Source organism: Oncorhynchus mykiss, chromosome 5 (genome assembly GCF_013265735.2).
Source record: "Oncorhynchus mykiss isolate Arlee chromosome 5, USDA_OmykA_1.1, whole genome shotgun sequence".
Lineage (NCBI taxonomy): Eukaryota > Metazoa > Chordata > Actinopteri > Salmoniformes > Salmonidae > Oncorhynchus > Oncorhynchus mykiss.
In genome coordinates this window covers 81,051,487-81,064,665 of record NC_048569.1, presented here as the reverse complement: position 1 = coordinate 81,064,665, position 13,179 = coordinate 81,051,487, and the positions used below count along the sequence as shown (strand labels likewise).

General features: G+C 47.4%; 1 protein-coding gene across 2 annotated transcripts in view; it reads right to left on the bottom strand.

Moving 5' to 3' along the window:
* gmds (GDP-mannose 4,6-dehydratase) overlaps positions 1-13,179 on the bottom strand; it is a 256,515-nt gene that overhangs the window by 166,015 nt on the left and 77,321 nt on the right. For both annotated transcript variants that reach the window (XM_036978541.1, XM_036978542.1), the window contains one exon: positions 12,126-12,230. In XM_036978541.1, coding sequence (XP_036834436.1) covers positions 12,126-12,230 — 105 coding nt within the window. The remainder of the gene's footprint in view (positions 1-12,125; positions 12,231-13,179) is intronic.

Below are 13,179 nucleotides of genomic sequence, written 5' to 3'. Positions count from 1 at the left end.
CTAGATATAGGTAGGGGTTGATGGGGTAAGGGACAGTGTGGTTGTTGTCTAGATATGGATAGGGTGATGGGGTAAGGGACAGTGTGGTTGTTGTCTAAATATGGGTAGGTGGTGATGGGGTAAGGGACAGTGTGGTTGTTGTCTAGATATAGGTAGGTGGTGATGGGGTAAGGGACAGTGTGGTTGTTGTCTAGATATAGGTAGGGGGTGATGGGGTAAGGGACAGTGTGGTTGTTGTCTAGATATAGGTAGGTGATGATGGGGTAAGGGACAGTGTGGTTGTCGTCTAGATATAGGTAGGGGGTGATGGGGTAAGGGACAGTGTGGTTGTTGTCTAGATATAGGTAGGTGATGATGGGGTAAGGGACAGTGTGGTTGTTGTCTAGATATAGGTAGGTGGTGATGGGGTAAGGGACAGTGTGGTTCTTGTCTAAATATGGGTGGGTGGTGATGGGGTAAGGGACAGTGTGGTTGTTGTCTAGATATAGGTAGGGGTTGATGGGGTAAGGGACAGTGTGGTTGTTGTCTAGATATGGATAGGGTGATGGGGTAAGGGACAGTGTGGTTGTTGTCTAAATATGGGTAGGTGGTGATGGGGTAAGGGACAGTGTGGTTGTTGTCTAGATATAGGTAGGTGGTGATGGGGTAAGGGACAGTGTGGTTGTTGTCTAAATATGGGTAGGTGGTGATGGGGTAAGGGACAGTGTGGTTGTCGTCTAGATATAGGTAGGTGGTGATGGGTTAAGGGACAGTGTGGTTGTTGTCTAGATATAGGTAGGGGGTGATGGGGTAAGGGACAGTGTGGTTGTTGTCTAGATATAGGTAGGGGGTGATGGGGTCAGGGACAGTGTGGTTGTTGTCTAAATATAGGTAGGTGGTGATGGGGTAAGGGACAGTGTGGTTGTTGTCTAGATATAGGTAGGGGGTGATGGGGTAAGGGACAGTGTAGTTGTTGTCTAGATATAGGTAGGGGTGATGGGGTAAGGGACAGTGTGGTTGTTGTCTAGATATAGGTAGGTGATGATGGGGTAAGGGACAGTGTGGTTGTTGTCTAGATATACATAGGTGGTGATGGGGTAAGGGACAGTGTGGTTGTTGTCTAGATATAGGTAGGGGTTGATGGGGTAAGGGACAGTGTGGTTGTTGTCTAGATATGGATAGGGTGATGGGGTAAGGGACAGTGTGGTTGTTGTCTAAATATGGGTAGGTGGTGATGGGGTAAGGGACAGTGTGGTTGTTGTCTAGATATAGGTAGGTGGTGATGGGGTAAGGGACAGTGTGGTTGTTGTCTAGATATAGGTAGGGGGTGATGGGGTAAGGGACAGTGTGGTTGTTGTCTAGATATAGGTAGGGGGTGATGGGGTCAGGGACAGAGTGGTTGTTGTCTAAATATAGGTAGGTGGTGATGGGGTAAGGGACAGTGTGGTTGTTGTCTAGATATAGGTAGGTGGTGATGGGGTAAGGGACAGTGTGGTTGTTGTCTAGATATAGGTAGGTGGTGATGGGGTAAGGGACAGTGTGGTTGTTGTCTAGATATAGGTAGGGGGTGATGGGGTAAGGGACAGTGTGGTTGTTGTCTAGATATAGGTAGGGGTGATGGGGTAAGGGACAGTGTGGTTGTTGTCTAGATATAGGTAGGTGATGATGGGGTAAGGGACAGTGTGGTTGTTGTCTAGATATAGGTAGGTGGTGATGGGGTAAGGGACAGTGTGGTTGTTGTCTAGATATAGGTAGGGGTTGATGGGGTAAGGGACAGTGTGGTTGCTGTCTAGATATGGATAGGGTGATGGGGTAAGGGACAGTGTGGTTGTTGTCTAAATATGGGTAGGTGGTGATGGGGTAAGGGACAGTGTGGTTGTTGTCTAGATATAGGTAGGTGGTGATGGGGTAAGGGACAGTGTGGTTGTTGTCTAGATATAGGTAGGTGGTGATGGGCTAAGGGACAGTGTGGTTGTTGTCTAGATATAGGTAGGGGGTGATGGGGTAAGGGACAGTGTGGTTGTTGTCTAAATATGGGTAGGGTGATGGGGTCAGGGACAGTGTGGTTGTTGTCTAAATATGGGTAGGGTGATGGGGTCAGGGACAGTGTGGTTGTTGTCTAGATATAGGTAGGTGGTGATGGGGTAAGGGACAGTGTGGTTGTTGTCTAGATATAGGTAGGGGGTGATGGGGTAAGGGACAGTGTGGTTGTTGTCTAGATATAGGTAGGGGGTGATGGGGTAAGGGACAGTGTGGTTGTTTTCTAAATATGGGTAGGTGGTGATGGGGTAAGGGACAGTGTGGTTGTTGTCTAGATATAGGTAGGTGGTGATGGGGTAAGGGACAGTGTGGTTGTCGTCTAGATATAGGTAGGGGTTGATGGGGTAAGGGACAGTGTGGTTGTTGTCTAGATATAGGTAGGGGGTGATGGGGTAAGGGACAGTGTGGTTGTTGTCTAGATATAGGTAGGGGGTGATGGGGTCAGGGACAGTGTGGTTGTTGTCTAAATATAGGTAGGTGGTGATGGGGTAAGGGACAGTGTGGTTGTTGTCTAGATATAGGTAGGTGATGATGGGGTAAGGGACAGTGTGGTTGTTGTCTAGATATAGGTAGGTGATGATGGGGTAAGGGACAGTGTGGTTGTTGTCTAGATATAGGTAGGTGGTGATGGGGTAAGGGACAGTGTGGTTGTTGTCTAGATATAGGTAGGGGTTGATGGGGTAAGGGACAGTGTGGTTGTTGTCTAGATATGGATAGGGTGATGGGGTAAGGGACAGTGTGGTTGTTGTCTAAATATGGGTAGGTGGTGATGGGGTAAGGGACAGTGTGGTTGTTGTCTAGATATAGGTAGGTGGTGATGGGGTAAGGGACAGTGTGGTTGTTGTCTAGATATAGGTAGGTGGTGATGGGCTAAGGGACAGTGTGGTTGTTGTCTAGATATAGGTAGGTGGTGATGGGGTAAGGGACAGTGTGGTTGTTGTCTAGATATAGGTAGGTGGTGATGGGCTAAGGGACAGTGTGGTTGTTGTCTAGATATAGGTAGGGGGTGATGGGGTAAGGGACAGTGTGGTTGTTGTCTAGATATAGGTAGGGGGTGATGGGGTAAGGGACAGTGTGGTTGTTGTCTAGATATAGGTAGGTGATGATGGGGTAAGGGACAGTGTGGTTGTTGTCTAGATATAGGTAGGTGGTGATGGGGTAAGGGACAGTGTGGTTCTTGTCTAAATATGGGTGGGTGGTGATGGGGTAAGGGACAGTGTGGTTGTTGTCTAGATATAGGTAGGGGTTGATGGGGTAAGGGACAGTGTGGTTGTTGTCTAGATATGGATAGGGTGATGGGGTAAGGGACAGTGTGGTTGTTGTCTAAATATGGGTAGGTGGTGATGGGGTAAGGGACAGTGTGGTTGTTGTCTAGATATAGGTAGGTGGTGATGGGGTAAGGGACAGTGTGGTTGTTGTCTAAATATGGGTAGGTGGTGATGGGGTAAGGGACAGTGTGGTTGTTGTCTAGATATAGGTAGGTGGTGATGGGGTAAGGGACAGTGTGGTTGTTGTCTAGATATAGGTAGGGGGTGATGGGGTAAGGGACAGTGTGGTTGTTGTCTAGATATAGGTAGGGTGTGATGGGGTAAGGGACAGTGTGGTTGTTTTCTAAATATGGGTAGGTGGTGATGGGGTAAGGGACAGTGTGGTTGTTGTCTAGATATAGGTAGGTGGTGATGGGGTAAGGGACAGTGTGGTTGTCGTCTAGATATAGGTAGGTGGTGATGGGGTAAGGGACAGTGTGGTTGTTGTCTAGATATAGGTAGGGGGTGATGGGGTAAGGGAGAGTGTGGTTGTTGTCTAGATATAGGTAGGGGGTGATGGGGTCAGGGACAGTGTGGTTGTTGTCTAAATATAGGTAGGTGGTGATGGGGTAAGGGACAGTGTGGTTGTTGTCTAGATATAGGTAGGTGATGATGGGGTAAGGGACAGTGTGGTTGTTGTCTAGATATAGGTAGGTGGTGATGGGGTAAGGGACAGTGTGGTTGTTGTCTAGATATAGGTAGGGGTTGATGGGGTAAGGGACAGTGTGGTTGTTGTCTAGATATGGATAGGGTGATGGGGTAAGGGACAGTGTGGTTGTTGTCTAAATATGGGTAGGTGGTGATGGGGTAAGGGACAGTGTGGTTGTTGTCTAGATATAGGTAGGTGGTGATGGGGTAAGGGACAGTGTGGTTGTTGTCTAGATATAGGTAGGTGGTGATGGGCTAAGGGACAGTGTGGTTGTTGTCTAGATATAGGTAGGTGGTGATGGGGTAAGGGACAGTGTGGTTGTTGTCTAGATATAGGTAGGTGGTGATGGGCTAAGGGACAGTGTGGTTGTTGTCTAGATATAGGTAGGGGGTGATGGGGTAAGGGACAGTGTGGTTGTTGTCTAGATATAGGTAGGGGGTGATGGGGTAAGGGACAGTGTGGTTGTTGTCTAGATATAGGTATGTGATGATGGGGTAAGGGACAGTGTGGTTGTTGTCTAGATATAGGTAGGTGGTGATGGGGTAAGGGACAGTGTGGTTCTTGTCTAAATATGGGTGGGTGGTGATGGGGTAAGGGACAGTGTGGTTGTTGTCTAGATATAGGTAGGGGTTGATGGGGTAAGGGACAGTGTGGTTGTTGTCTAGATATGGATAGGGTGATGGGGTAAGGGACAGTGTGGTTGTTGTCTAAATATGGGTAGGTGGTGATGGGGTAAGGGACAGTGTGGTTGTTGTCTAGATATAGGTAGGTGGTGATGGGGTAAGGGACAGTGTGGTTGTTGTCTAAATATGGGTAGGTGGTGATGGGGTAAGGGACAGTGTGGTTGTTGTCTAGATATAGGTAGGTGGTGATGGGGTAAGGGACAGTGTGGTTGTCGTCTAGATATAGGTAGGTGGTGATGGGTTAAGGGACAGTGTGGTTGTTGTCTAGATATAGGTAGGGGGTGATGGGGTAAGGGACAGTGTGGTTGTTGTCTAGATATAGGTAGGGGGTGATGGGGTCAGGGACAGTGTGGTTGTTGTCTAAATATAGGTAGGTGGTGATGGGGTAAGGGACAGTGTGGTTGTTGTCTAGATATAGGTAGGGGGTGATGGGGTAAGGGACAGTGTGGTTGTTGTCTAGATATAGGTAGGGGTGATGGGGTAAGGGACAGTGTGGTTGTTGTCTAGATATAGGTAGGTGATGATGGGGTAAGGGACAGTGTGGTTGTTGTCTAGATATACATAGGTGGTGATGGGGTAAGGGACAGTGTGGTTGTTGTCTAGATATAGGTAGGGGTTGATGGGGTAAGGGACAGTGTGGTTGTTGTCTAGATATGGATAGGGTGATGGGGTAAGGGACAGTGTGGTTGTTGTCTAAATATGGGTAGGTGGTGATGGGGTAAGGGACAGTGTGGTTGTTGTCTAGATATAGGTAGGTGGTGATGGGGTAAGGGACAGTGTGGTTGTCGTCTAGATATAGGTAGGGGGTGATGGGGTAAGGGACAGTGTGGTTGTTGTCTAGATATAGGTAGGTGATGATGGGGTAAGGGACAGTGTGGTTGTTGTCTAGATATAGGTAGGTGGTGATGGGGTAAGGGACAGTGTGGTTCTTGTCTAAATATGGGTGGGTGGTGATGGGGTAAGGGACAGTGTGGTTGTTGTCTAGATATAGGTAGGGGTTGATGGGGTAAGGGACAGTGTGGTTGTTGTCTAGATATGGATAGGGTGATGGGGTAAGGGACAGTGTGGTTGTTGTCTAAATATGGGTAGGTGGTGATGGGGTAAGGGACAGTGTGGTTGTTGTCTAGATATAGGTAGGTGGTGATGGGGTAAGGGACAGTGTGGTTGTTGTCTAAATATGGGTAGGTGGTGATGGGGTAAGGGACAGTGTGGTTGTTGTCTAGATATAGGTAGGTGGTGATGGGGTAAGGGACAGTGTGGTTGTCGTCTAGATATAGGTAGGTGGTGATGGGTTAAGGGACAGTGTGGTTGTTGTCTAGATATAGGTAGGGGTTGATGGGGTAAGGGACAGTGTGGTTGTTGTCTAGATATAGGTAGGGGGTGATGGGGTCAGGGACAGTGTGGTTGTTGTCTAAATATAGGTAGGTGGTGATGGGGTAAGGGACAGTGTGGTTGTTGTCTAGATATAGGTAGGGGGTGATGGGGTAAGGGACAGTGTGGTTGTTGTCTAGATATAGGTAGGGGTGATGGGGTAAGGGACAGTGTGGTTGTTGTCTAGATATAGGTAGGTGATGATGGGGTAAGGGACAGTGTGGTTGTTGTCTAGATATACATAGGTGGTGATGGGGTAAGGGACAGTGTGGTTGTTGTCTAGATATAGGTAGGGGTTGATGGGGTAAGGGACAGTGTGGTTGTTGTCTAGATATGGATAGGGTGATGGGGTAAGGGACAGTGTGGTTGTTGTCTAAATATGGGTAGGTGGTGATGGGGTAAGGGACAGTGTGGTTGTTGTCTAGATATAGGTAGGTGGTGATGGGGTAAGGGACAGTGTGGTTGTTGTCTAGATATAGGTAGGGGGTGATGGGGTAAGGGACAGTGTGGTTGTTGTCTAGATATAGGTAGGGGGTGATGGGGTCAGGGACAGAGTGGTTGTTGTCTAAATATAGGTAGGTGGTGATGGGGTAAGGGACAGTGTGGTTGTTGTCTAGATATAGGTAGGTGTTGATGGGGTAAGGGACAGTGTGGTTGTTGTCTAGATATAGGTAGGTGGTGATGGGGTAAGGGACAGTGTGGTTGTTGTCTAGATATAGGTAGGGGGTGATGGGGTAAGGGACAGTGTGGTTGTTGTCTAGATATAGGTAGGGGTGATGGGGTAAGGGACAGTGTGGTTGTTGTCTAGATATAGGTAGGTGATGATGGGGTAAGGGACAGTGTGGTTGTTGTCTAGATATAGGTAGGTGGTGATGGGGTAAGGGACAGTGTGGTTGTTGTCTAGATATAGGTAGGGGTTGATGGGGTAAGGGACAGTGTGGTTGCTGTCTAGATATGGATAGGGTGATGGGGTAAGGGACAGTGTGGTTGTTGTCTAAATATGGGTAGGTGGTGATGGGGTAAGGGACAGTGTGGTTGTTGTCTAGATATAGGTAGGTGGTGATGGGGTAAGGGACAGTGTGGTTGTTGTCTAGATATAGGTAGGTGGTGATGGGCTAAGGGACAGTGTGGTTGTTGTCTAGATATAGGTAGGGGGTGATGGGGTAAGGGACAGTGTGGTTGTTGTCTAAATATGGGTAGGGTGATGGGGTCAGGGACAGTGTGGTTGTTGTCTAAATATGGGTAGGGTGATGGGGTCAGGGACAGTGTGGTTGTTGTCTAGATATAGGTAGGTGGTGATGGGGTAAGGGACAGTGTGGTTGTTGTCTAGATATAGGTAGGGGGTGATGGGGTAAGTGACAGTGTGGTTGTTGTCTAGATATAGGTAGGGGGTGATGGGGTAAGGGACAGTGTGGTTGTTTTCTAAATATGGGTAGGTGGTGATGGGGTAAGGGACAGTGTGGTTGTTGTCTAGATATAGGTAGGTGGTGATGGGGTAAGGGACAGTGTGGTTGTCGTCTAGATATAGGTAGGTGGTGATGGGGTAAGGGACAGTGTGGTTGTTGTCTAGATATAGGTAGGGGGTGATGGGGTAAGGGACAGTGTGGTTGTTGTCTAGATATAGGTAGGGGGTGATGGGGTCAGGGACAGTGTGGTTGTTGTCTAAATATAGGTAGGTGGTGATGGGGTAAGGGACAGTGTGGTTGTTGTCTAGATATAGGTAGGTGATGATGGGGTAAGGGACAGTGTGGTTGTTGTCTAGATATAGGTAGGTGATGATGGGGTAAGGGACAGTGTGGTTGTTGTCTAGATATAGGTAGGTGGTGATGGGGTAAGGGACAGTGTGGTTGTTGTCTAGATATAGGTAGGGGTTGATGGGGTAAGGGACAGTGTGGTTGTTGTCTAGATATGGATAGGGTGATGGGGTAAGGGACAGTGTGGTTGTTGTCTAAATATGGGTAGGTGGTGATGGGGTAAGGGACAGTGTGGTTGTTGTCTAGATATAGGTAGGTGGTGATGGGGTAAGGGACAGTGTGGTTGTTGTCTAGATATAGGTAGGTGGTGATGGGCTAAGGGACAGTGTGGTTGTTGTCTAGATATAGGTAGGGGTGATGGGGTAAGGGACAGTGTGGTTGTTGTCTAGATATAGGTAGGTGATGATGGGGTAAGGGACAGTGTGGTTGTTGTCTAGATATAGGTAGGTGGTGATGGGGTAAGGGACAGTGTGGTTGTTGTCTAGATATAGGTAGGGGTTGATGGGGTAAGGGACAGTGTGGTTGCTGTCTAGATATGGATAGGGTGATGGGGTAAGGGACAGTGTGGTTGTTGTCTAAATATGGGTAGGTGGTGATGGGGTAAGGGACAGTGTGGTTGTTGTCTAGATATAGGTAGGTGGTGATGGGGTAAGGGACAGTGTGGTTGTTGTCTAGATATAGGTAGGTGGTGATGGGCTAAGGGACAGTGTGGTTGTTGTCTAGATATAGGTAGGGGGTGATGGGGTAAGGGACAGTGTGGTTGTTGTCTAAATATGGGTAGGGTGATGGGGTCAGGGACAGTGTGGTTGTTGTCTAAATATGGGTAGGGTGATGGGGTCAGGGACAGTGTGGTTGTTGTCTAGATATAGGTAGGTGGTGATGGGGTAAGGGACAGTGTGGTTGTTGTCTAGATATAGGTAGGGGGTGATGGGGTAAGTGACAGTGTGGTTGTTGTCTAGATATAGGTAGGGGGTGATGGGGTAAGGGACAGTGTGGTTGTTTTCTAAATATGGGTAGGTGGTGATGGGGTAAGGGACAGTGTGGTTGTTGTCTAGATATAGGTAGGTGGTGATGGGGTAAGGGACAGTGTGGTTGTCGTCTAGATATAGGTAGGTGGTGATGGGGTAAGGGACAGTGTGGTTGTTGTCTAGATATAGGTAGGGGGTGATGGGGTAAGGGACAGTGTGGTTGTTGTCTAGATATAGGTAGGGGGTGATGGGGTCAGGGACAGTGTGGTTGTTGTCTAAATATAGGTAGGTGGTGATGGGGTAAGGGACAGTGTGGTTGTTGTCTAGATATAGGTAGGTGATGATGGGGTAAGGGACAGTGTGGTTGTTGTCTAGATATAGGTAGGTGATGATGGGGTAAGGGACAGTGTGGTTGTTGTCTAGATATAGGTAGGTGGTGATGGGGTAAGGGACAGTGTGGTTGTTGTCTAGATATAGGTAGGGGTTGATGGGGTAAGGGACAGTGTGGTTGTTGTCTAGATATGGATAGGGTGATGGGGTAAGGGACAGTGTGGTTGTTGTCTAAATATGGGTAGGTGGTGATGGGGTAAGGGACAGTGTGGTTGTTGTCTAGATATAGGTAGGTGGTGATGGGGTAAGGGACAGTGTGGTTGTTGTCTAGATATAGGTAGGTGGTGATGGGCTAAGGGACAGTGTGGTTGTTGTCTAGATATAGGTAGGTGGTGATGGGGTAAGGGACAGTGTGGTTGTTGTCTAGATATAGGTAGGTGGTGATGGGCTAAGGGACAGTGTGGTTGTTGTCTAGATATAGGTAGGGGGTGATGGGGTAAGGGACAGTGTGGTTGTTGTCTAGATATAGGTAGGGGGTGATGGGGTAAGGGACAGTGTGGTTGTTGTCTAGATATAGGTAGGTGATGATGGGGTAAGGGACAGTGTGGTTGTTGTCTAGATATAGGTAGGTGGTGATGGGGTAAGGGACAGTGTGGTTCTTGTCTAAATATGGGTGGGTGGTGATGGGGTAAGGGACAGTGTGGTTGTTGTCTAGATATAGGTAGGGGTTGATGGGGTAAGGGACAGTGTGGTTGTTGTCTAGATATGGATAGGGTGATGGGGTAAGGGACAGTGTGGTTGTTGTCTAGATATAGGTAGGTGGTGATGGGGTCAGGGACAGTGTGGTTGTTGTCTAGATATACAGTGCCTTGCGAAAGTATTCGGCCCCCTTGAACTTTGCGACCTTTTGCCACATTTCAGGCTTCAAACATAAAGATATAAAACTGTATTTTTTTGTGAAGAATCAACAACAAGTGGGACACAATCATGAAGTGGAACGACATTTATTGGATATTTCAAACTTTTTTAACAAATCAAAAACTGAAAAATTGGGCGTGCAAAATTATTCAGCCCCTTTACTTTCAGTGCAGAAAACTCTCTCCAGAAGTTCAGTGAGGATCTCTGAATGATCCAATGTTGACCTAAATGACTAATGATGATAAATACAATCCACCTGTGTGTAATCAAGTCTCCGTATAAATGCACCTGCACTGTGATAGTCTCAGAGGTCCGTCAAAAGCGCAGAGAGCATCATGAAGAACAAGGAACACACCAGGCAGGTCCGAGATACTGTTGTGAAGAAGTTTAAAGCCGGATTTGGATACAAAAAGATTTCCCAAGCTTTAAACATCCCAAGGAGCACTGTGCAAGCGATAATATTGAAATGGAAGGAGTATCAGACCACTGCAAATCTACCAATACCTGGCCGTCCCTCTAAACTTTCAGCTCATACAAGGAGAAGACTGATCAGAGATGCAGCCAAGAGGCCCATAATCACTCTGGATGAACTGCAGAGATCTACAGCTGAGGTGGGAGACTCTGTCCATAGGACAACAATCAGTCGTATATTGCACAAATCTGGCCTTTATGGAAGAGTGGCAAGAAGAAAGCCATTTCTTAAAGATATCCATAAAAAGTGTTGTTTAAAGTTTGCCACAAGCCACCTGGGAGACACACCAAACATGTGGAAGAAGGTGCTCTGGTCAGATGAAACCAAAATGGAACTTTTTGGCAACAATGCAAAACGTTATGTTTGGCGTAAAAGCAACACAGATGAACACACCATCCCCACTGTCAAACATGGTGGTGGCAGCATCATGGTTTGGGCCTGCTTTTCTTCAGCAGGGACAGGGAAGATGGTTAAAATTGATGGGAAGATGGATGGAGCCAAATACAGGACCATTCTGGAAGAAAACCTGATGGAGTCTGCAAAATACCTGAGACTGGGACGGAGATTTGTCTTCCAACAAGACAATGATCCAAAACATAAAGCAAAATCTACAATGGAATGGTTCAAAAATAAACATATCCAGGTGTTAGAATGGCCAAGTCAAAGTCCAGACCTGAATCCAATCGAGAATCTGTGGAAAGAACTGAAAACTGCTGTTCACAAAGGCTCTCCATCCAACCTCACTGAGCTCGAGCTGTTTTGCAAGGAGGAATGGGAAAAAATGTCAGTCTCTCGATGTGCAAAACTGATAGAGACATACCCCAAGCGACTTACAGCTGTAATCGCAGCAAAAGGTGGCGCTACAAAGTATTAACTTAAGGGGGCTGAATAATTTTGCACGCCCAATTTTTCAGTTTTTGATTTGTTAAAAAAGTTTGAAATATACAATAAATGTCGTTCCACTTCATGATTGTGTCCCACTTGTTGTTGATTCTTCACAAAAAAATACAGTTTTATATCTTTATGTTTGAAGCCTGAAATGTGGCAAAAGGTCGCAAAGTTCAAGGGGGCCGAATACTTTCGCAAGGCACCGTAGGTAGGGGGTGATGGGGTAAGGGACAGTGTGGTTGTTGTCTAGATATGGGTAGGTTGTGTGTTGGTGGATTTCATGTCCGTCTCTCTCAATCTATTTCCCTTCCTAACCATCTCTCTGTCTGTCTCCTGTCGGTCTCTCCATTCAGCCATACGAGTCTCTTACCCAATCCCTGAAATCTAGCTTATTTATCCCATTCCCGCAGCATCTAGTTTCTACCGTCTCTCTTCTAAAACATTAGGATTTACTGGCTGACCTCTGACCTTTGTCTAGGGTCGTGGCTGGGGACTTCATTAGGGATAAATCATAAACACCTGAATAGACGACCTGGGCACAGCAGTGTGTGTGTGTGTGTGTGTGTGTGTGTGTTCAGTCATGTGGTATTGATTTCAGGTCACACTGGTGTGTAAATCAGGTTAAACCAGCGCTCAGGACCTCTCAGACCTCAACGCATATTATTACATTTTTTAAGAGGCTGAAAAAAAAGTAGGAATGAACTTCACCCATAGCAGACATGACTGCAGCAGTTAGCACATTATAGAGGTGTGCTACAGTGCTCACCTCTTCTTGGGCTCTCGTGGTTGAAGAGGATCCCATTGACAGCAAACAGGTTATAGGCCTCCCTGAAGTTCACCACAATCCAATAAGCATACAACTTAGCAGCACCTGATGGAGAGAGAGAGAGAGAGAGAGAGAGAGAGAAAGAGAGAGAGAGAGAGAGAGAGAGAGAGAGAGAAAGAGAGAGAGAGAGAGAGAGACAGAGAGCGAGTGAGAAAGAGAGCGAGTGAGAAAGAGAGCGAGCGAGAAAGAGAGCGAGCGAGAGCGAGAAAGAGAGCGAGCGAGGAAGAGAGCGAGCGAGAGCGAGAGCACGAGCGAGACAAAGAGCGAGAGAAAGAGCGAGAGAAAGAGCGAGAGAAAGAGCGAGAGAAAGAGCGAGAGAAAGAGCGAGAGAAAGAGCGAGAGAAAGAGCGAAAGAGAGAGCGAGAAAGAGAGAGCGAGAGAGAGCGAGGGAGAGAGCGAGAAAGGGAGAGAGAAAGAGAGAGAGAGAGCGAGAGAAAGAGAAAGAGAGAAAGAGAGCGAGAGAGAGAAAGAGCGAGGGAGAGCGAGAGAAAGAGGGAGAGAGAGAGAAAGAGAGAGAGAGCGAGAGAGAACGAGAGAGAAAGAGAGAGAGAGAAAGAGAGAGCGAAAGAGCGTGAGAAAGAGAGTGAGAGAAAGAGAGTGAGAGAAAGAGAGAGCGAGAAAGAGAGTGCGAGAAAGAGTGCGAGAAAGAGAGTGCGAGAAAGAGAGTGCGAGAAAGAGAGTGCGAGAAAGAGAGTGCGAGAAAGAGAGTGCGAGAAAGAGAGTGCGAGAAAGAGAGAGCGAGAAAGAGAGAGCGAGAAAGAGAGTGCGAGAAAGAGAATGCGAGAAAGAGAATGCGAGAAAGAGAGCGCGAGAAAGAGAGAGCGAGAAAGAGAGCGCGCGAGAGAGAGCGAGAGAGCGAGAGAAAGAGAGAGAGCGAGAAAGGGAAAGAGGGAGAAAGGGAAAGAGTGAGGAAGAGAGAGAGAGTCAAGTCATAATATTTGAGAGCAGAGTACAGTGGTGCTGTACACAGATAGTTTCTGCTTTCTAATGATGA